The sequence below is a fragment of the Mustela lutreola genome, chromosome 18 (genome assembly GCF_030435805.1).
Source record: "Mustela lutreola isolate mMusLut2 chromosome 18, mMusLut2.pri, whole genome shotgun sequence".
Lineage (NCBI taxonomy): Eukaryota > Metazoa > Chordata > Mammalia > Carnivora > Mustelidae > Mustela > Mustela lutreola.
In genome coordinates, this window is record NC_081307.1 from 12,375,032 (window position 1) to 12,398,458 (window position 23,427).

Here is a 23,427-nt window from a genome sequence, read left to right on the forward strand (position 1 = left end):
GGATAAGGAAATCATTCCCTAAAAGCCAGAGCATACCCCAATCCATAGGGTTAACTATGGACTTGTGGAGATAATGGATGACCCCACTTTCTTTATGATTGAATTGGATAATGTACTTGGGAACGCCCTTAATCTCTTGATAAATCTTCCCCCACTTGCCAGTGATTCCTTGTAATTAGGATATTAACGCTTTACCCCAAAGAGGTCTTTCTTAATTGTTTCAACCCTCACAGTCAAATTTATCTTAGAAACCACCTCTATTGGGGCACCTGGGTGGCTCAGTGGGTTAAAGCCTCTGCCTTCAGCTCAGGTTATGATCTCAGGGTCCTGGTATCGAGTCCCGCATCGGGATCTCTGCTCAGCAGGGAGCCTGCTTCCTCCTCTCTCTCTGCCTACCTCTCTGCCTACTTGTGATCTCTGTCAAATAAATAAATAAAATCTTTAAAAAAGAAAATAAAAGAAAAGCCACCTCTATTGAGGTACAATTGCAAACAAAGGCTTTAGCTAAGCATACAACAGTGCTCCTGGTAAAAGGAGCCTCAAAGCTCACTGTGGGACAGTCCCTGACTGTAATGACTTCACATCAGGTCCAGAGTCTTGAAAACCAAAGGTCACCACCAGTGAATGATGGAGGCTGACTTATTAAAATCCAGGCTACACTTGAAAACCTGTCAGACTTTAAACCCAGCTACTCTTAGGCCTGGGCCTGACATTATCACTTCTATAGAGCATAACTGTTGGAGGTCAATGATCTTGTTTATTCTAGTCAACTGGATTTAAAAGATTACCAGCTATAATTCACCTCACCAGCTCTATGGCAGGCCACCCCCTGCAATAAGTAGACTTATAGGAGACCTTGAATAGATTGGAGACTTTGAAGTGTCCCAACACCTTCAAGCCCTGGGAAAAACTCTAAGGCACATCTCCCAAGAAGCTTATAAAAGGACCCCCTCAAACCACAGTGGACAGGGCCCCACACTGTTGTTCTATCCACCGCTACTGCCCTCAAGGTCTCAGGTGTCACCCAGTGGGCCCACCACTCAGGAATAAAGAAAGCTCACCAGTTAGACGAGGAATCACACCAGTGGAAAGCCCAACCAGACCAGATGGACCTTCTCAGGCTCCACCTTCAGCAAGACCCCATCAAACTGATGGGCATCTGTTTGCCATAATCCCTGGCTATCGTCGGTGCAGTGTCCCTCATCTCAGGAGTTGGACTTGATGCTGTTGGCCCTTCTGATTGGACTTTCTCCCAGAAACTTGTCAGTGTTATTGCTTATTGGGCAGCCTTAGGAACCTTAGGATGGATAGCTAAGCTTATAGAAAACACTGTTAACCAAGTGAGCCACTGCCCAGATATTAGCCTTGCAGGGCTATTGGCCCATAGTAGACAATAATGATGCCCTCTAAACTAGATGTTTAAAGAGGCATCAAAGGAGGAAATGATAAGGGGAAAATTGTGCTCTAAGATGGCCGATCAACCCAGCAAGGGAACTCCTGTCCCTGTCTCAAAACCCTCTGGGTTCTTCTTTCCTACCCTGTTTCTCGTGTGCACCAAATGTACCAAGTATGCAGAAGCCAAAAGGTATAAATCACCCTCCCTGCTTGTGCTTGGGCTCAGACCTTTGGAGAACAGTCTCCTCTCAGCCCACCGGTGTTAAATAAACCTCAGATCCTCCAAAGTCTCCGAGTGCCGCCTGGTTCTTCCATCAGGATCCAGTCCAAGTTCCGTAACAGCTTCACTCATATTTGAAATATAGGAAACAGCACAGAGGATCATAGGGAAAGGGAGGGAAAACTGAATAGGAAGTTATCAGAGAGGGAGACAAATCATGAGAGACTCTTAATTATAGGAAACAAACGAGGTTGGGGGAGGGGAGGCTGGGGGATGGGATAACTGGGTGATGGCTTTAGAGAGGGCATGTGAGGCAATGAGCACCTGGCGTTGTGTGCAACTGATGAGTTATTTAACTCTACGTCTGACACTAGTGATATGTTGACTAACTGAATTTTATTTTTTTAAGTTTTTATTTATTTATTTGACAGAGACATAACGAGAGAGGGAACACAAACAGGGGGAGTGGGAGAGGGAGAAGCCAGCTTCCTGCTGAGCAGGGGGCCCAGGGCAGGTCTCAATCCCAGGACTCTGGGATCATGACTTGAGCCGAGGGCAGATGCTTGACTGAGCCACCCAGGCACCCTAATTGAATTTTAAATGGAAAAATGTATATTTATAAAACAACAGAAAATTATGTGTATGTATATAAATATATCAACAGGAAATTAGAAATAAATCATGTACATATTTATATCAACATATGTTTACACATTCACAGACAGAAAACACAAATGTGACAAAATGTTAACAACTGTTAAATCTAGACGGTGAATAGTATTCATTCCACTGTATTTTTAAATTCTCTTTAAGATTGAAATTCTGTAGTGTAAAATGGTGATAAGAAAAACACATAACAGGGGTGCCTGGGTGGCTCAGTGGGTTAAAGCCTCTGCCTTCGGCTCACGTCATGATCCCAGGGTCCTGGGATCAAGCCCCATGTCGGGCTCTCTGCTCAGCAGGGAGCCTGCTTCCTCCTCTCTCTCTACCTGCTTCTCTGCCTGCTTGTGATCTCTGTCAAATAAATAAATAAAATCTTTAAAAAAAAAAAAAAAAAGAAAGAAAGAAAGAAAGAAAGAAAAGAAAACACATAACACTAGGAAAGGAAACCTCTACACACCAGAAACTGGGAGATAAGAGGGGGCTGAAGTCACGGGCCCCACTGTGGGGCTAAGTTTTCAACATCTGATGTTTTCAACATCAACATGGGCTGAGTTTTCAACATCTGAGCAGAAACAAGAGTTGGCCCCACAGGTGTACCAGCTCCCACGGAGAAATAGTGTAAAGTCGGGTTCTTGGAGTAAATAATCACCCAACAAAAAGAGCAAGAAATAGGATGCTTATGGAGGTTGAAAGAAACATCCTCAGAACTTTGGAGGTTGGACTAAACAGTCCCAGAAACTTGGTACATGACTGGGATACCTCAAAGAGCAGTGAAGACCTAGACTGATCACAACCCCCAATATTAATGGTCCATCATTATCCTCTAGCTCAGGCTGGAAAATAGCCACAAGGAAGAACAATGAAAACCGAGACTATCTACACCCAATAGTTTGGTTCTTCATTAACACGACCTTATTATTCCATTGCCTTCATTAGCATAATTTTGCTAATCCAGGTGACTCCTCTCCAGAAAGGAAAAGTTGCAAATAACTTTATAGTTCACCATAGGAACTTATGAAAAGACCCAGCAATTCAAGAAAGCATCAACATAGATTTCACATTCTAAGACTCTATAAGTGCCTGTCTCAAAAGCCTCACCTTGCTGTTTCCAGAGTTCCTAAATTCTGGATTTTATTTATTTATTTGAGAGAGAGAAAGAAAGCATGAGTGGCGGGAGGAGCAGAGGGAGAGGGAGAAGCAGACTCCCCGCTCAGCAAGGAGTCAAAGTGGGACTCAATCTCAGAATCCTGAGCTCCTGATCTAAGCTGAGAGCAGTCACTTAACTGCCTGAGCCACCCAGCCATACCCTGTAAATCCTAAACTCTTGTATCATGATAATTGCCCAATTCTAATCAAGTCCCTACACTGAAAGAACCTCCTTAAACCAGAGATCAAAATCTCAGTTAATCAGGTCTTGAGGAGAAACTATTTCTGAAGTTAGATTTCTCCCTCCCTCTAATAAGCAATATACGCAGTTTGGTATTACCAAGAGGTTATTCAGGTACTATTTGGGAAGCCAGCATTCTACAAGAACAACAAGAAAATTCTGTAGCCAACAAAGGAAAAAGGCAGATTACAATAAAGTAATGGCAAGAACACCATGGGGGGCGGGGAGACTTCTCATCAGCAAAAATAAATGCTGGAAGACAATGAAGTAATATCGCTGATGTGCTGAGGAACCATAATTGGAACTGAAATTTCTAAAGTCAGGCAAAATATCATTTACAAGTCAAGGCAAATCAGAAGTTTTTTGACACTGAAGCACTTGTAAATTACTACTAATAGACCAGTACGAAAAGAAATACTAAATAAGAAACAAATGAACCTAGAAAGGATGAAAAGGATAAAGAAGCAACTGTATGTGGGGCGCCTGGGTGGCTCAGTGGGTTAAGAAGCAACTGTATGCAAAAGAATTGTTAAAATATGCTGGTAAGTCTAAATAAATACTGAATGTGAAAAAAAATTACAATATCAGTCATTTTGTGTGTATTTTCAAAAACCAGCTGGCATTCCCAGTTAAAGACAGCATATTAAAAGCAAGCATTTGTTTCTGCTTCTTCCTGAAACCCCACAAAAATGACAGTCAAAGGATTTTCTTCAAAAATAAAACCTACCAGAATGAAAAGGACAGGAAATATTTTAGTAGCAGCAAAATGTTGGATGCTGCGAAGGAAAAGGCAAGTCAGTTGGGGAGTATCGGTGATCCGTCTGATTTCACCACAGAGCCCCCCAAAAGGCCAGGCAACTGGCAACACTAGCTGTCTGTAGAGCGAAGTCTGAAGACAGACTAAACCCACACACTGCCCTGAAAGTCTGTTTAAGGTAATAAACGCCACAGATCTCCTCTTAGCACATCGTCAGGCAACTGGTGCTTCCCCACCTCAGCATGAGATTGGAGGCTTATTCTCTGAAGAAATAAAACAAAAGGTCTCTGGACTGGAGGAATGTCAGGCATATTTGAACATGCCAGTATCCTACTAAAAACAGAAGGATGCCCAGGAATCCCGGCTTCCAGAGGAGAGAGAAATTCCCAGCATAAGAACAAGAGAAGATCCCAGAGTAATGGCTCAACACTAGTATTCTGAGAGCAATGGGTCTCGATGGGGATAAGTCAGAAAGTTCCAGAAAAGACTTATGGTTGGGGGGGCGAGTGGTGGGAATAATACTGAGAAGGTAATGGATATGTTTGCCAAGAGGAGATGTAGGGAACTGGGGGAAAGTGTGGGGCTGTAATTAGTGAGACATTGCTGAAAATCAAGCAAACAAACAGTACACATTAACCAGAGGGAAAACAAAGAAAAAGTCGTAGTCAACGAGGTGGTTCAACTGTGAATAACACTGACAACTTACAAACAAAATTAGGATACAGCTATTTTTTTTTAAATGTATAGGGAGGGAATGTTGACATATATATTGTGGGGGGGTGGAATAAAGAAAATAAAAACCTTCAGTGTTCATTTGAGAAATCAATAGGTAATGCCTAAAACTGGAAATTCAAAAAACAGTAAAATAAACATATTGAGAAAGATGAAAAGAAAGAAATACTTGGCGTTTTTTAGTACCTTTGCTTCCAGGCAGTGGGGAACCGGGAAGGGGAGTGAGGGGGCAGGGGGAAGACACATATGGGGGGGCTTCTAGACAGAGAGGAGCTACTGTTTCACAGGATCTTTATGTTCTCTATGGGACCAATGACCATAGAAACAAATTTTCCTACAACTGGATTCAAAGTACTGGATCGTAATAATAAAGAAGATAGTAGGAAAAGTATTCTGAAGGAAATTAAAATAAAAATCCTCATGAAGAGGGTAAAAGGACCAATTAAACGTAGACTTAGTTTAACCTGAAAATTGACTGAGCTCAGTAAAGAAAATAAAAAATACAAGATAAACCAAATCAAAGAAAGGAGACAAAAATGAAGAGAATGATAAATTTAAGAAAAAAACAAAAAATGGCAGAATCTTAAATGATCGGTCATCACAAATAAATTTTTAAAAAGAGAATCATTGTTAAAATACAGATTGGGGCGACTGGGTGGCTCAGTCCGTTTAGCGGCCAGCTCTTGATTTCGGCTCATTTCGTGATCTCAGCGTCCTGAGATGGAGCCCTGCCTCTGGCTTGGAGCTCAGTGTGGCATCTGCTTGAGGTTTCCTCCTCCTTCCTCTGCCCCTCCCCCTGCTTGAGAGCTCTCTCTCTCTCTAAAAGAAATTATTTTTAAATATAAAATGGATTGATTTTTTTAAACCTAACTATAAACAGTTTATAAGAGCTTCACTTAAAATGTATATACATATATTTTAGATTCTTTAAATTCTTAGAAAACCTACCAACAAAAAGTTTTAATTTTTTTTTTTAAAAGCCTGTGAACTTTATGGATCTAATAACACAGCTTGGTACTATCCAAACAACAATGGACAGAATTATGTTGTAGGATTTTTTTCTCTGTCGGTGCTCGCAGTTCTTGAAGAGATAAACCAGACAGAGTGGTGGGCAGCAAAGCGAAGTTTATTAAGCTATAGCAAAGTGATAGAACAAAGCTCTATTTAAAAAATGAGAGAAGAAACCCAAAGGGATAGCCATCAAAGGTTCTAAATCTTTTATTTTTTTAAGATTGATTTATTTATTTATTTATTTATTTGACAGACAGAGATCACAAGTAGCCAGAGAGGCAGGCAGAGAGAGAAGGGGGGAAGCAGGCTTCCTGCCAAGCAGAGAGCCTGATGTGGGGCTCGATCCCAGGACCCTGAGATCATGACCTGAGCCGAAGGCAGAGGCTTTAACCCACTGAGCCACCCAGGCACCCCAAAGGTTCTAAATCTTAAGGGGTTTTTATGGGCTTGTTGGTAAGCTGTTTTAATCTGATTAACCCTCCTATGCCTGTCATCCAATCAGGTTTTTGTCATCTATCTATCATATGAGAGACAGGGGAGCGCTCCTTTTGGGGTGGTGTAAAATCCTTTTGAGGGTGGGTTCCTCTTGAGGGACTGTGGGGGTGGGGTGCCTTATTCGGCCCTGCCTTCCAAATATCCTTGGCCAATTACAGTAAGGAATTAACAAGCCCATAAACCTGGGAGATTTTAATTCATCTCTCAAAAACTGATAAACCAAGATTTAAAAAATAAGGATTTAGAATATATTAAAACCTTACATAGGAGGGAAAGCAAGATAGAAACTTGCATTCCCAAAGACATTAAATAGCCTCTTTAAGCAAATATTGGCCACATGGAAAGCCACTGAGGAAATCTCAACTAATTTCATAGAACTGACCTTTAAAATGAAGTCATATGGACTGTAGAAAAATTGGGAAATGTGGATATTTTAAAGCACAAAATAAAAATTATTTGTCCTCCCCCTCTGCCTGGAGATGGCCTCCTTTAATATTTGACATATTTCCTTTCGGTCTTTTTCAAAATGTGTATTTATACCTGCTTTTCTTTTTCTTCCCTTATTTTTTTCATAGGGAGATTTGCTGCATATTCCTTTTGTGTCCTGTTTTATTTGCACACAATGTCCTAGTTTATACCTGCTGTCAGGGCACTAGGCTCCCTGGAGTTTATTTGCATTCCAGAGCCAGGCTAACGGAGGGAGTTTGTGCTCCGTGCGATAATGCAGGGCTCTCAGGAGAAAGTGAGTATTCGCGGCGGTAAGATGTGTTCGCCCTTAGGTAAGCCAGAGGAAAGTGGCGACAGAATGCAATACAGGAGAGGTGGAGAGGAAGTTATCAGAGTTGAAGCAAAAGCCAGATGGTCCCTCTACCAAAAAACGACCCTGGTGCCTCCGCCCACCCCCCAATTCAGAACCTGCAGGATCCCGGCGGAGGAAACGCTCACTCACACCCGGCGGACCCCTGAGAGGACAGGCCCACCAGTCCCCCGTGCCGAGCGAGGGGAGAGGAGGTGCTACCTAGGGGCGGAGGAAGAAGCCAAAGGACAGGCCCTGGGAGAACGGCGATGTGGAAGAACAAGGCAGAATCAACACGGGGCCCCTCAGAGGACGTTGAGTCTTCGGCCCCGCCTCCCCTCACCACATTCCCATCGCTAAATAAAGTCACAATTGTCTGTGTACTGCATCTGGACCCTTCCGGTGTCAACGCGATCCAACCCCGCAGCACAGGTCAGGGTGCACGAGCCGGGGGCGAGGAGGAACCAGCCCGGGAGCGATGGGCGCGGCGGCTCGTAGGGCGCGGCGACTGGAAGGAAGCCACGTCCCAGCCCTTCTGCTGTGGCTGGTGTCGGGAAAGCCGTGCCCTGCGGCAGCGGATGTCTCGGGTTTCTCCCGCCTCCGGCGCTCCCACCCAGCGGAACCTGCCCCTGGCGAGCCGCGCCCCCGAAGGGACCAGGACTTAAGGCTTAAGCAAGCCTTGCTTCACGTAATTTCTGCTGAATGCCTGCTTGACACACGGGAGGACTTGATACATTTTAACTGTTGCTATTCTTTTTCTTTAGGTATGCCCACTTGCTACAGTGATGTGAGGCACAGGCTTTGGTTTAAAAAGTCCTGGGTTTAGGGGCACCTGGGTGGCTCAGTGGGTTAAAACCTCTGCCTTCGGCTCAGGTCATGATCTCAGGGTCCTGGGATAGAGCCCTCCATCGGCTCTCTGCTCAGCGGGGAGCCTGCTTCCCCTTCTTTCTCTTTGCCTGCCTCTCTGCCTACTTGTGATCTCTGTCAAATAAATAAATAAAAATCTTTTTTAAAAAATAAGTCTTGGGTTTAAATCCTTCCTCAAATCCCACTTATTAGCTACTTGGCTGTGGCAGAGAGGATTTGCCACCACTCTAAATCTGTTTCCTCAACTGTAAAATGGAATTAATGTTACCTACTTTATGGGATTGAATTAGCTAATCTATGTAAAGCACTTAGCATAGTGCCCAGCAGTTAATGGTAGGAATTAGAATTACCATTTAACATATGGTTGTTGGTGTTTCTCCCCCCCCCCCCGCAACTACTTCTTCTCCCTCTCTCTTAATTAAATATTTTGGGGTGAGGGAGGCATTTCTTTTGAGACCATTTGGAAATCTATTCCTGTTTTTAAGTAGCCTCATTTTTCCATTTTAGTTCATCTTAGTATAATGCATCCATGCTTTCTAGTGTGGAGGGCAGAGATTTAAAGAAATATAGAAATAAGTGAAGTTACATATAGCTCATGTGTCCTTCAATAGATACCTGTATCAATACAAACAAGGAAGCAGACAAAAGAGAGTGGATCCACAAAGGCTTTATAAAGGAAGTGACTCTTCAGCGTCATCTTGAAATATAAAGGTTTGGAATCAGATAACCCTGTATTTGGACCTGTGCTCAGCCACTGACTAGCTGTGGGTGAATTAGCTTACCATCTGGCCCGAGTGTCAGTCACCTCCGGTATTCAGTGATGATACTAACACCCACCTACAAATTGGGTGGGATTAAATTAGCTGATAAATGTGAAAGCCCACGAAATTGACAGATAGTAAATTATTAATACATGCTGCGTCTATTAGCTTCCAACCCTCTCCCGTCCTACCTTCTGCATTACCTTCTCCCTACTAACTCCTCCATCCTCCCTCCCCCTCTCAGCCTTAATTTAGTTTGCTATCACCTGGAAACCTAATACCCGTCCTAGCTACTAAGAAAAATATAAAGCCAGGGCGCCTGGGTGGTTCATTCGATTAAGTGTCTGCCTTCAGCTCCGATCATGATCCCAGGGTCCTGAAATTGGGTCCCACATCAGGCTCCCTGCTCAGTGGGCAGCCTGCTTCTCCCTCTCCCTCTGCCTCTCTCCCTGCTCATTCTCTCTCTCTCTCAAATAAATAAATAAAATCTGAAAAAAGAAAAAATATAAAGCCGCCCGAGTTGCATCTGATCATTAATGGACCATTAATGAAGATATTGATCCATGGACAACTTCTATGGTAACCTGAAAACATCTGCCCCTGTTGTCCATAGCATGCCTTAAAGCATATTTTTCCAGCTTTTTGAGAAAAGTGAAACGCAGGTTTGAAACAGAAGTCTTGCCAAAGCTTGAGATCAATTTCACCTATACCTTCTCAACCTACCACCCCTAAAGACTCTGTCACTTAAAATGAGGTTAGTCCAATAATATGTGCTCTTCTACGATTTGACCTGTGACCATTTTTTTTAAAGTATTCTATTTATTTATTTGATGGAGAGAGAGAAAGAGAGCGCACATAAGCAGGGGGAGCCGCAGAGGGAGAGGGAGAAGCAGGTTTGCTGAGCAGGGAGCTAGTTGCAGGGCTTGATCCCAAGACCCCAGGACCATGACCTGAGTCAAGGCAGAAGTTCAACTAACTGAGCCACCCAGGCGCCCGGACTTGTGACCGTTTTTTACTGACTTTTGGGGGGGGACAACAAATTAAAATTTGAAATCTCCCAAGCCGATCCTTTGTTTTGAATGATGAGGATTTCATTTCTTCACGTAAACCACCATGCCAAGAAGGCATGGAGGAGAATTGAGTTTGCTTCTCTAGAGAGGAAAAGGCTAGGAGGGGACATTAATCCTGGCCTGAAGCCTGTGATGGAACCTCCTCTGTAGCACAGAATTGACCTGAGGATTGTGTCCCTTTAGCCAATAAGTACTAGAGAAGGAAAACCAGAGATCAAAGCCTCACTGACCACCCCTGCTGGGAACATAGTCAATCCTGATTTCAACTAATAATGTATTCTCATCTGAAACCAGGTCCAGCCTGACCTTATCAACTTCCTGCTTCCCTCCTGCAGACAACTCTCCCCGAGTCCTCATCTGCCTGATTTTCAACAGCATCCCCTGATGGCCTTCATTCCCTCTCTACCTCCCCCATCAACAATGAACTAAGGATTGGGGACAGCAACACCGAGCTTGCCTTCCAAGTGTTGACCATCTTGGAACCCACAAGGTGATTACCATAGAAAATCAAGTAAAGCTAAACATCACTAAAAGGCAGCACACGTGAGGAGTAGGGGTATGAGTGTCTTCCAGCTTCAGGGGGAAAGGCCTTCACTAAGAGCCGAGCTGCCCAAAGGGGGTTTCTGGGGGGAAATCCGCTCTTCCTCTCCATTGTGTGGGGTCACTGGTTTAGAACAGTTAAGGACATGAACTTCGAGTCAAACTGCCAGGGTCTGAAACTCAGTTCAGTCCATAACTAGCGTGTGGCCCTGGCAAATGACTTCACCTACCTGGGCCTCAGTCTCCTCCTCCCTAAAATGGGGACAGTGATAATGTCCCCCTGTCGCACAGACCTGGGGTGCGGATAAACTGAGTGCAGAGATGTGAAACACGTGGTATATAGTAAATACGAACCAGGGCTACCGACCCGTGTCATTTACGACTCGGTGTTACTGAGAAGAAGCAATGGACAAAGTGAGGCGCGCCATCCTGTCTACGCGATTAACTCATGCTGCCCGGGGAGGAGCGAGTGTGTTAAAGGCACCGTCTGGGACGGCTTGTATAATGTCATCCTCAAGCAAAATGCCTTGTAATTGGCGCAGCTCCTAACACACACGTCCGCCCGAGCATGCACGCGAGGCGGGGCTGCTCGGCTGCGTGGTCTGGGTCTGGTCTGTAAACACCCGCGGGCGAGCCCGCGCGGCGTGTCCGCTCGGGCCGCCGGGTGAGGCTGCGTCTCTGGGTGTCACCGACACACACACACACACTGATAGGAACCCTGCTTCGACGTGCGTGTCACCGGCTTAAAAATAGAGGCTAAGGCGTCAGCCGGTCTCGCAGCGGCAGCGGGCGGGGGCGGCGGCGGCGGCGGCAGGAGAGTCATGGCCGTGGCGCTCGCTGCGCCTGCCCTCGGCCTCCGGGACTGAGACCCCGCGCCGCCCTCGCACCGAGGTAGAGGGGCTGCGGGGCGGGGGCGGGGGCGGGGGCGGGGGCGGGGGCGGTCGCCTCCCTCGCGGCGCGCAGAGGCGCTCGGCTCCGGGCTGGGGGTGGTGGGGAGGGAGGACCGAAGGCGGGGACGCGGGAGCCGAGCCAGCAGAGCTCCCCCGGGCTCCCTCCCTGCACCCCCAGCGCCGGGCTGTCTGGGCTGGCCGCGGCCGGGGCGACAGCCATGAACCTGTTAGAACCGCCGCGGCGGCGGCGGGCGGGCGGCCGGCGGGAGGGATGCGGCGGACGCGGGCGCCTGAACGCGGTGGATGGGGTTGGAGAAGGCCGAGGGGGGTACCCGGGGACGGAATGGGGCTCCTCCAGCCCCGGGGAGAAATAGAGTCCCCACGAGCTCCTTCCTACCTGTGAGCTCCTTCCCGCTTCCCCTTTACCATGTAGTGTCCATCACCATCACCGGGGCAGCAGAAGCTATTTCGAGAAACCGTTCTTTGGGGATCAAGTGATGGGGTCTTTAGGAGCGAGGAGACAAGGCAGGTGATGTTGATGATGGTCGAACGATGATGATGGTGGTGGTGATGGCGATGGTGGCTATGGTGCTATTATCTCTGTGGTCTCTCCACACCCCAGCCTTTGCAAAAATCTCTCTCCCTGAACACCCTAAGGTCCAGGCTCCCCTCAGCAGCCCTGATCCTAATGCCCCTGCACGCTAAGACCTGTTATTGCGTGGTCTCCCCTGGCCTAAGGGAAAGGAGAGCTGGGGTCCCTGGCTCACGGGGAGGGATGAGTTCACAGAGCGTGTGCAGGTCAAAGATGGCCTCTAGCTAGTGGACTTTCGGTTGAGGACCAGGAAGGGAGCGAAAAGGGAATCCTTGGGACCAGCCCAGCCAGGTGATGGGAGAGGAGGAGGAGAAAGGGGCTCTTATCACAATGGCCTTTCTGCCTGAAGGACCCTGGCCAAGTCTCAAAGGCTGGCCCTTCCCAGCTCTGCCGTTCTGAACAAGCTCCCACTTTCAGAAAGGCCAGCCGTCCACAGAGAGTCCAGGGAACACCTGCTAAGCCCCTCACTGCCAGCCCCATACCCCGCATAGGGTCACTTGACTTCACCAGCAATACAGATGGCCATTTCAGCCTCTGAGACCCTGGCAGGAGCCCTCATCCGTCCCGTTCTTCAGCCCCTAGCCTCCGCCTCTCCCCTCCACACCCAGACACATTACTCCAGCCCTGCTTGACTCAGAAATGAGAGATGAGGTTTGATCAGTGATGTCTGCATGCTGATCGAAGGAGAGTGGTTTGGCCGTTGCGCACATACCTTGGAACCCTCTTCCATTAGTGCATGCCTTCAGCAAGTGTTTTTCAAAAACTTACACTTCCTCTTTATTGCTGTTCCCCCACTTTCCCAGCCCCCAACATACACATCCCACAGTAGGCCTAACTCTGAGGCAGTGGCAGGGCAGGAATGGGTTAAAGTAGCCCATATCTCTGGTGCTGAGAATCGGGCTTGGCATATGTCATGGCCCCAGCTGCTGCTGTCTTCCCGCTAATTCCCTCCGGATGGGTCCAGAGCCACCCCCCATTCCAATCCCAGCTCCCTGGGCTCTCTGCCTGGAGCCCCAGGCAGATGAGACCCAGATTCCGGCTGGCAAGAGCTCCCACAACGGGCACTGCCACCCAAATATCAAATGTGTGTGTGTGTGTGTTTATGTGTGTGTGTTGGGAGTGGGGGTGGAGTGGCGGAGCAGAAAGCCAGCAGCTGGGCAGCTCCCTCTCCCCGTAAACAAGGACATGTGACTCCCACCTCCTTGCCTGGCGGAGCCAAAGAGCAGAAAGGAGCCACTGCAGCTTGAGAGAGAGAGTAATTGTGGTGCCCCCCCTGCCCCCAGGGCCAGAGTTCCCTTCCCTCCCTTGAGAGGCTTCTCCCCAGGGCCCAGCCCAGCTGGCAAGAAGGGAAGCAGCTGCTCGGGACCCAGTCAGGTGTGTCTCCGTTCCCTCCCTCCTGCAGCAACAGCCACCGGAGACTGACCTGTCAGCAGCTCGAGGACACGCCTGCAGCTGCCTCTGAGATGTGTCCTGGTAACTGGCTCTGGGCCTCCATGACTTTTATGGCCCGCTTCTCCCGGAGCGGCTCAAGGTCTCCCGTTCGCACTAGAGGGGCCCTGGAGGAGATGCCCTCGGTTCAACATCCCTTCCTCAATGTCTTTGAGTTGGAGAGGCTGCTCTACACAGGCAAGACCGCCTGTAACCATGCCGATGAGGTCTGGCCGGGCCTCTACCTCGGAGACCAGTACGTAGCCGGCAGCCCGGGGTCATGGCTGTGTGTGTGTGTGTGTGTGTGTGTACGCACGCAAGAAGGAGAAGGGTGGCGGGGAGGCCCTGAGTCGTGTTGTTGGTTCCAGGTTGAGGAGGGAGGGGCAGGGGTGCATGGGCAGAGAGTGGAGGCTGGAGGGTTTGGGGGAGCTGGGGCAGGATTATTGATATGCCCAACTCTGGACAGCTAGTCTCTGTTTAAGCAATAATGTCACTCACTTAGCAAAATTAATTATTGAGTGCCGATGTCATGCAGCGGACATCACAGATGACTTCCCTGACCTTCCATCTGTGGAGCCGTGATGCTGGTGAAGGGCAGCCATTGGGGGCCAGGAGGTGGGTGGCAAGCCGAGGGGGTGTCCAGGCAAAGCCGCAGTACACGCAGACGTTCTGGGGCTTGGGGGCCCTGGAGAGAAGAGCATCCAGGGAAGAGTCCCCCTCACTTTTCTCTCTCTCAAGGGCTTCATTGTGTACAAGGAGCTTTTCACATGCATTTTCTCTCTTAATCTTCACAACAGCCTTGGGAGGTAGGTACCACTGCCCTCAGGTTACAAAAGGCAAAACTGAAGCTCAGAGATGTTGTGACTGGCCCAAGGTCAGATGGGTCGTGAGTAGCAGAGCCAGGACTTGGAGGTTCAAGTTCAGTGCTCGTCGTACTTGAGGAGTTTGCACTGGACAGAGCATTGGCCCTGAGGTATGGCCATTTTGCCTGAGAGGCGTCTGGCACTAAGCTGAGGGAGATGGGCCAGAGGAACACCCCAAGGTGATGTCAGAAGACAGGGTCATATGAGCATAGAACAACTGGTAGAACGTGAGAAGGTTCTGGGTATCAAAGAGAGTAGAAAGCAACAGGGGAGGGGCGCCAGGGTGGCTCAGTGGGTTAAGCCTCTGCCTTCTGCTCAGGTCATGATCTCAGGGTCCTGGGATCGAGCCTCGAGCCTGCTTCCCCCTCTCTCTCTCTGCCTGCCTCTCTGCCTACTTGTGATCTCTCTCTCTCTCTCTTTCTCTCAAATAAAATCTTGAAAAAAAGAGAAAGCAGCAGGGGAGTTAGGTTGGGAGCCAGGGTCAGAATACTATCACCTCCAGGTTAGCAGGGAGGTTGAACATGAGCTGTTCCAACAACCCAGCCAAGGTCCAGATCCCCACTGGTACACCGACCTCCATGTTGACCTTTTCTGTCTCTGCTTGAATACCCCCAGTGACGGGAGAGTCATTACCCCAAAGGTGTTTATCTTTTTCTTCAGCTGGATTTCACGGTTAGTACATACCTCCATACACGAAGTACAGAACCACTCAGTCCTGCCCACAAATCAAGTAAAATCCCACTGCCTTGGAGGACTCTTTCAGTATTTTACATTATGGCTATAGTTAGCCACTCCATTAGTCTTCTCTTCTCCAGGCAGAACCTCCCCCAGAACTCTCAACCCTCGCTCTAGGATGAGACTCCAGGTCGTTGCCATCTTGGTCCCCCGCTCTGGGTCCTCCGGAGGCGCGGCAGAGGCCTGGAGCCAGTGACCTTAGCGAGGCGGCGGACAGGGTGGAGGCCACAGCTTCTTGGCCTGGAGCCTAGCCGCCTTTACCGTCTGCTCTACACAGGGACATCGCCAACAACCGCCGGGAGCTCCGCCGCCTGGGCATCACGCACATCCTCAATGCCTCCCACAGCAGGTGGCGAGGCACCCCCGAGGCCTACGAGGGGCTGGGCATCCGATATCTGGGTGTCGAGGCCCATGACTCGCCAGCCTTTGACATGAGCATCCACTTCCAGACAGCTGCCGACTTCATCCACCGGGCGCTGAACCAGCCAGGAGGTAGGAGGGAGCGGCCGGGGGAGGGACATGGAGTCGGGGGGTGGGGGGGGGGGGGCGGAGGGCTCAAGGCAGGAGAGATTTGAGCGACAGGACAGAGGCTCAGTATCTGATATGAAGGCCAAAAAGCCACTGTCATCTGTTTGTAAAAGGTGGTGCATGAGAACACAAGAAGGAAAGAATCCACAGTGTTCACCGAGGCCCAATGCTAATGTACTTGATACACTCAGGCAGATCACCACTCTGTGCGAGACTCGGTTTTGCATTAGTGACAAGCATCTGTCTCCCTGGGAGCCCTTTTTAGGCTCCCGGAGGCTGAGCTGCTGCGTGCTATGGGTCTGTGTATCCTGTCCAGGCATCCCAGGGGTCAGCATTCCTCCCACCCGCAGTCTGCACCCCGCTTCCCCATCTCCCTCCTCACCCAACCCTGTAGCCCTCGCCGCCTCCAGCCCACCACATATGGTCCCACGGCCGCCTCGTGTGTCTGTCCTCGCAGGGAAGATCCTGGTGCACTGCGCCGTGGGCGTGAGCCGGTCCGCCACGCTGGTGCTGGCCTACCTCATGCTGTACCACCACCTCACCCTTGTGGAGGCCATCAAGAAGGTCAAGGACCACCGAGGCATCATCCCCAACCGGGGCTTCTTGCGGCAGCTCCTGGCCCTGGATCGCAGGCTGCGGCAGGGTCTGGAGGCATGAGGGGAGGGGACAGGAGGTCAGGCCAGGTGCATTTGGCCCTGGCTCCCAGCTGGAGAGAGGAGGCCCAGATAACCCATCCTCTCCTGGGGGCAGGAGAGCAAGAGGGCTGGGGCTCCCACCACTGCTGCTGTTGGTCGGGAGGGGCTGGGGGGTGAGGCTGGCTGGTGTGCTGGGCACCCAGGAGGGAGCTGACCGGGGAAGGAAGCAGCTAAAGCTGTAAGTAGACGGCAGTCCTCGGACTCCGACACCCTGGATTCCAGCCAGGCTGCTCCCAGTCACCCAGAGCCCCCTCCGCACCCTCCCCCATTGTGCCCAAGTGTTCCCCCTCGCTCATTTAAGAACACAAGTGTCATCTCTGTCCCGTGCCTGTGCAGGGAGTCAGTGATGCTGCAAGCACGAACGCCATGCCATGGTGTAGATATGTTGTGTAGATGGTGGTGTCGAGACAGACGGTAAAGAGAGGGTGTGAAAAGCTGTGAAACCAGAGGGAGACACTCACAGACTTGTTACTCCAAGCGCAGGAAGAGAAGGTGTGGGAGGGTTGGCGCTGTGCCCGCGGGCGCTGGTCGCGGCCAGAAGCCGCAGAGGTGCATGCCTGCGAGTCTTGAGATGATGGCTCGCCTCCTGGCTGCAGATGTCTTGAGGAAAAATAAAGCTGGTGGACACGACTTTGGTGAAGTCATTGACAGCTTGTAGGGGCTCCCCACCTCTCTCCTGGAAGCCCCTAGCTTTCTGGCCATAGGAACAGTTCCTGACTCCCTCCTCGTGGTCATAAACCTCCAGCGGTTCTCGGGGTGGTTCTTTCAAGTCCAATTTCACCGTGGCCACAAGCGAAATCTTGAGGTGTTGTTTCCCACTGTGCCCACACAGGGGCAGCAGAGGACCAAAAAATGTTAGGTCTGCACGGCTTAAATTAGGTCTCTGTTCCCCAGCTCAGGCATGCAGGAAATACTGCTTTATTTTCCAAAAAATTTCCAGATTCTCTATCAAGTCCCCATCATGATGGGATAGCAGAATATGAATCTTCAGTCAACCCCTTCCCTAAATTCTACATTCAGGGGGTATGGGGTTTGCTTGGTAACAAGAAATCGGAGGAGAGGGAAGGAGGGGTGATATAATTGCTTCCTCTTAACATCTTTCCAGGTTTGCCTCACCCGAATATAACGCAATCTCCTTAGTAAACTTGGTAAAAATGTAGACTCACCAACCAGAGAGAGTAGTATGGTGTTTCTGCTATCCTAGTCGCCCAAACTGCCAGCCACCGTCTCCTTTTAGAAAAAAACATGTTCCCAGAACAGAGTATCTGCATGAAGGGAAGAAGGAGACAGATGAGAAGGTGAAAAATACAGGGAAAGGAAATCCCTTCATATACCTGAAGAGTATACCCCAAAGTATAGAAAGTATAGAAGTATAGAAAAGTATAGAAACTCAGAATCTCAAAGCTAGAAGGTGCTTTCCTGGATGATGCATTTCCACCCTCCAACAAGGCATGAATAAATTCTCTCTTTAATATCTTTGAAGATCTCCATCCAGCATCTCCTCGGACACCTTCGATGGTGAGGAACTGGTACAGAACTTCCATGCCATCATGCCAGCTCGGAATATGAGAAAGCTCTACAGTCACACATGGGTTACGCAGTCCGGTTACAGAGGTCGTGACGTGAGGCCAACAGATCTGCCAGCCTGTGCTCCCTGGCTATGGGGGCCTTTGGGCAGGTCCCTTTGCTTCTTCCTCACGTCGTCTCATGCGAGAGTTCTGCCTGCTTCCACAGGGTCGCAATGGGTGTTTAAGTATGTGGTACTGAGCTCAGAGCACAGTCAGTATTTAATAAGTGTTCTTTGTCTTGCCCTGTCCCTCCCTGTAGTTTGAAGCCAGCTCTCCTGGCTCTCCTGTGTTCTCTGCTTTCCGCCTTGCCGCTTTGATCGTGTCCAAGAGTCTGCCTTTGTCCCGTTTCAAGTTTCTTCCCCAGCCTGGCTGACAGTGGCGTCTCTCTTCGGTTGGTGGCAACCAGGGCTGGTCTTAGTGCTTCAAGCAGAGTGTAGTCGCTGGGACCTCAGGTTTCTAGGACTGTTGAGGGTCAAGTTTATCTAAGGGGTAGAGTAAGGCCTTCATTAGGAATGTGGATTCCAAAGAAAATGCATTGACTCCCTACCAGAACCATGGGCAGGAGGACTTAAGAATAAGTAGAAATAACCCAGAAGTCAGTCATCCAAGAGGATGGACTGACTACTAACCTGACCAGCACAGAGTACCGTGGACTTGGCACCTCCTTTGTTCTAGTCTAGTACATGTATCTGTTACTGTTGATGTAACCCGCAGCGCCTTCTAACTTCCAGTAGACAAGTATAGCTACTAAAGTAGATTTGGCCAAAAGTGATCCTCACGGAGCAGGGGAGTTCGAGCCCCACGCTGGGTGGAGTTATTGTTTAAATAAATTAAAACACAGCTGTGTGAGTGCAGACTGAATGTGCCTCACGCAAATCCCCTAGCATTGTCGTAAGCCGAGTCACTTGAGAACTTATGCCTGACTTCTAGTGGAGACGTGGAGCTACTAAACCAGATTTGGCCACAGATCATCCTCTCAGAGCAGGTTACGTACTATTTAACAAAGCCACGTGACAGCTCTGCAGAGGCAATCTTCGGCCTTTACAGATGTTAAGATATTAACTCCATTTAATCCTCCTAAAAACCCCATGAAAGGTATCCTTCCTTGGCATTGCTTAAGAACAAGGCATCTGAGGTGAAGTAATTTTCACAAGGACACACGCAGAAGTAAGCAGTGGAGATGCCAGGATTTAACCCCGTGTAGCCATCCGGCCGCCCTGCCTTTCGTCCCTCACTCCACCACTGAAGGCTGTTAAAAGTCCAGACTCCCTCATCCTCTTCTTGAGAGCAGCTGGCCGTTTGAACCCAAGCCAAGGACTTGGCAGTGGACAGGACTAAGTGAGCCCTTGGCAGAAGCAGCCCGAGCTTCCAGCCGGCCAGGCCCTGCCCCTCAGGGACGGCAGCCCATGTCTGTCTTGTCGTCCTGCTCTGCTCCTGCCCTGGCCGTCTCCAGCCCTGGCCTGGGTGATGCAGACTCCAGCCTCTGCCCCAAGCCCCCGAGCCTTCGCTGCATCTGGGGAGAGGGAGAGATGTTTGCACAGTCCCTCACCCTGTAACTAATCCCAGCTGAGATGCTCCACGGGGAGGGGAGCTCAGGGGGAAGGGCTGCTTCTGAGCCCCGAGGTAGCAGATGGAATGAACTAGAGAGGCAGCTGAGCATTACACTGGCTGGAGAGGGCTGGGCTTGGGTGCACAGAAAGGCCCTTGCTAGAATAATCTCTTACAGAGAAGGCAGCCTTGGCGGGGGTGGGGGGGGGTTGGGGGGCAGTGTAGTGAAACTGGTTATGGAGAGAGATACACCCAAACTGAGGGTTACGAGAGGGGAGGGGTGAAATGGGTGAAGGGAATTATGAGTGCACTTGTGATGAGCACTGGGTGATGGACAGAATTGTTGAATCAGGGGCACCTGGGTGGCTCAGTCGGTTAAGCATCTGCCTACGGGTCTTGTTCCTGGAGTCCCAGGATCCAGCCCTGCACTGGGCTCCCGACTCAGCAGGGAGCCTGCTTCTCCTCGTGCTCTTTCTCGCTCTCAAATAAATAAATTTTTTTAAAAAAAAGAATCTGTTTTTAAAAAAGAATTGTTGAATCACTGTATTATATACCTGAAACTAATATAATACTGGATGTGGAATTAAGGCTTTTTAAAAATAATAATAATACAAGAAGAAAGAAAGAGGAAGAAAAGAAAGAGAAAGAAAGAAAGCTGCTTATCATAGGTTTCTCTCCCCAGACCTTTTTTTTGAAGAAGGAGGAAAAGATTCAAAAGTTTAGGGAAGAGCCGTGTTCATACCCTAATGACTGGATCCTATAAAAATATTACCTCGTGTGGCAAAAGGGATTTTGCAGAGGTGTTTAAACTACAACTTTGTGGGGCGCCTGGCTGGCTCCGTGGGTGGAACATGCAACTCTCGATCTTGGGGTCTGTGAGTTCAAGCCCCATGTTGGGTGTAGAGATTGCTTAAATAAATTAAAAAACAAAAAAACACTTTACAACCTCGCATGAGGAAATAACACTGGATTGTCTGCCCCATCACATGAATCCTGAAAAGCAGAGAACCTTTTCACACGGTGATGAGAGAAGCCTCACTGCTGCCTAGAAGACAAGGAGGGGGATCATGAACGGAGGAATGCCGATGGCTTCTAGAAGGGACGAAAAGGCAAGAAAGTGGATTCTCCCCTGATCCTCCAGAAGGGAACACAGCCCTGCGGACAGGGCTGGAGTTTAGCCCCGTGAGACTCTTGTCAGACTTCTGATCTGCAAAACTGTAAGATAATAAATTCGCATTGTTTAAGCCATTCAGTTTGTCGTAATTTCTTACAACAGCAGTGGGACACAACTATAATCCCCTGGAATCTCCATGAAGACCTTTTCTGGTGAACTTCTAGCCACTGGTTCAAAATGCTGAGACTAATCCCCAGCATGGTTTGGTGTTTTGTTTGTTTGTTTGAAGTCGGCAGCCCTGCAGGGTGACTTCACCAGGAAGGGCTTGCCCTCAGGGGTAGCACAGTGGCCGCCGGGGAGCCGAACCTGCCAGCAGAGGGCGCTCCGTGTTCTGTGCAACGTGTCCACGCCTGGGCAATGTTCCACAAAATTTGGATTTCTGGTTTCTCTTAAAAAGTTGAAAGGGACAGTGAGCCCACGTCTCCACATGACCATGGTGGGTGGGGGCTGTCCCATTTCGATGAGGTGCCACCTGCTGTCCAGTTCACTGGGACCCATGTAGGTTCTTAAACTGGAACCTACTTTACTCCTTAAGATTATTTGCCTGCAGGCCCTGTGGTAAACCAGCTCGTCAGGGTCCTAATGTCTTACCCAGAAATGTAAGATAGTCCTTATGCTAAGCCGCTCAGAGTGATCCACATTGCTTCCTTTTTTCCCACTCCCCACCTCAACCCCAGCATTCTAGCAATGTTCTGTTTGTGGCCAGTAGTCACTAGCGTTCAGAATGGCCTGGGATTGTTCCCTTGATTTGCCGGACACTTAAGGCCTCTGCCCAGTTCTCGTTTAGCGTCTGGAGGTGGTCTGGGAGAAGGTGGCCCATACAGCCAGTCTCTGAGGAAGGAATCTTACGCTGGTGGAAACAAGTGGAAAGTGACCCTGGGCAACAGGAGGAGGAATGTTTATCATGTTCTGCTGGTCTGCAGACTAAAAGAAAGGAACTCTCTAACCCCTAGGTAACGTTCCCTGAGGCAGTTTATATTTTTGAGAATTGTGAGATGATTTGGGGAAGGAAAAAATCAGAGGGGAGGGGCCTCTCCCTGCTGGTCTCCGGTTCTCTCACAAACTGTGTCCAGGCTGGGCAAGTTCATATCCGCCAATTACAGCCTCGACAGAACCTGAACTCCTAATCCCCCTCGAGGCCAATGGCAGTGGGGAAGAGGGCAAGGCAAGAGCGGAGGAAGAAATATTAACCTGGGGGTAGGGAGTGCCTGGGTGGCTCAGTGGGTTAAGCCTCTGCCTCCGCTCCCATTCATGATCTCAGGGTCCTGGGATCCTGCCCTGCTTTGGGCTCCTTGCTCAGCGGGGAGCCTGCTTCTCCCACTTCCTCTACCACTCTCCACACCCAAGCTCATACTCTACCTCTCTTCCTCTTTCTCTCTCTCTCAAGTAAATAAATAAAATCTTGAAAGAAAGAAAGAAAAGGGGGGGAGGACGAGAGAGAAGTACTAACCTGAGAGGAAGGCAGGCTCTGCTTCAAGGATCTCCACTCCACCTGCAGGACGGAACACAAGGCTAAGTCGTACTGACAACCTAGAACACTCCTTCCGAGCTGCGCTGCGCAGCACCTTGGCCCCTGACCAGGGATGGGAGGACACTCAGTTTGCATTAGGAGAAAGGAGAAATGGGTCACAAGATCAGGAAAGGGGTTAAAGAAGCGAGGAGGAGCCAGACACCCAGAGCTAAGGCTCTTTCCCGTGTGTCCTCTGCCAACGCCTGCGGGTCCCGCAAACTCCCAGCTGCCAAGAAAGACAAGGCTGTGATCCAGCCCAGCTCAGGACACACAGGTGAATGATCACAACCTCAAAAACACCAGAACTGGAAGGAATCCAGGAACAGTTTTCATTTGGTGATTTTCTGACCATGCCTCACAGAGCCCCAGCATTTCAAAGATTTTATTTATTTATTTGACAGAGAGAGAGAGAGAGATATCACAAGTAGGCAGAGAGGCAGGCAGAGAGAGAGGAAGCAGGCTCCGCATTGAGCAGAGAGCCCAATGTGGGGCTCGATCTCAGGACCTTGAGATCATGACCCGAGCCGAAGGCAGAGGCTTTAACCCACTAAGCCACCCAAGTGCCCCAGAGCAGGCAGCCACCAGGTGCCCCATTTCAAATAACTTTTCATGGGGCCACCTATGTGGGGGCACCAATGTGGGGGTGGGGGGAGAGACACCCCCATGGTGATTCCAACAGAGCAGATCTGTTTTTATTTCTTTTATGCAGGCAGTTTCTGTTTTAAAATATTATTTAATAAAAAGAATCTGCTAAAAAAAAAAAATTCGGGAATCTGCCAGTCTCATCAGATTCTTCACTTTCTAAATGAGAAAGCAGCTCTGGAGAGGTCACTAACTGAAGTCTCAGAAAAGGCACCAACATCAGGATCCAGGTAGGGAGAGGACTCACGGTCCACTAGATTCCATTCCATTCTCCACTTCTTCCTGTTATTAATAGAACCACCCTGAGTTTCAGCAGGCCTCGTGGCTGTCCATCAAGAGACTCCATTTCCCAGCCTCCTTTGCAGCTAGGTGGAACCATGTGACCAAATTCTCACCAGTGGGCGGGCAACAAGAGTAATGCTCTATTTCTCAGAGAAAAGACACTGTCCCCCAACTCTATCATACCCTCCCTTGGGGTTGAAACATAAGACACATAACTGGCAAGCCAGCTTCTAATGGATGAAAGAGGAACACATCTCAGGATGAAGCCAAGTGGCAAG

General features: G+C 49.3%; 1 protein-coding gene and 2 long non-coding RNA genes across 4 annotated transcripts; 2 read left to right on the forward strand and 1 right to left on the reverse strand.

The window, feature by feature from the left end:
* Positions 1-7,323: 7,323 nt before the first annotated feature.
* LOC131820444 (uncharacterized) lies at positions 7,324-8,476 on the forward strand. Its single transcript, XR_009349640.1, has 2 exons — positions 7,324-7,402; positions 7,573-8,476. It is a non-coding gene; the product is annotated as an uncharacterized LOC131820444 (long non-coding RNA).
* A 2,804-nt stretch (positions 8,477-11,280) lies between these two features.
* DUSP26 (dual specificity phosphatase 26) lies at positions 11,281-20,037 on the forward strand. Of its 2 annotated transcripts, none has more exons than XM_059156030.1 (4): positions 11,281-11,585; positions 13,460-13,860; positions 15,480-15,694; positions 16,188-20,037. In XM_059156030.1, exons 2-4 carry the CDS (start codon positions 13,640-13,642, stop codon positions 16,385-16,387), a joined length of 636 nt encoding a protein of 211 aa, XP_059012013.1. In that variant the 5' UTR covers positions 11,281-11,585; positions 13,460-13,639; the 3' UTR covers positions 16,388-20,037. The 2 variants fall into 2 exon arrangements, with proteins under 2 accessions (XP_059012013.1, XP_059012012.1); XM_059156029.1 differs by having other exon boundaries at positions 11,282-11,585; positions 13,579-13,860.
* LOC131820432 (uncharacterized) lies at positions 15,883-22,616 on the reverse strand. The gene is made up of 2 exons (XR_009349635.1): positions 22,166-22,616; positions 15,883-18,475 (listed from the first exon to the last, which is right to left on the reverse strand). It is a non-coding gene; the product is annotated as an uncharacterized LOC131820432 (long non-coding RNA).
* Positions 22,617-23,427: the final 811 nt, after the last annotated feature.

What these genes read in the sequence shown, in the direction of transcription:
- DUSP26 (XM_059156030.1), top strand. Translation starts at nt 13,640, where the DNA reads ATGTGTCCTGGTAACTGGCTCTGGGCCTCCATGACTTTTATGGCCCGC. An exon ending in GGCCTCTACCTCGGAGACCA is followed by an intron (nt 13,861 to 15,479) that starts GTACGTAGCCGG and finishes TGCTCTACACAG; the next exon opens with GGACATCGCCAACAACCGCC. An exon ending in GGCGCTGAACCAGCCAGGAG is followed by an intron (nt 15,695 to 16,187) that starts GTAGGAGGGAGC and finishes CTGTCCTCGCAG; the next exon opens with GGAAGATCCTGGTGCACTGC.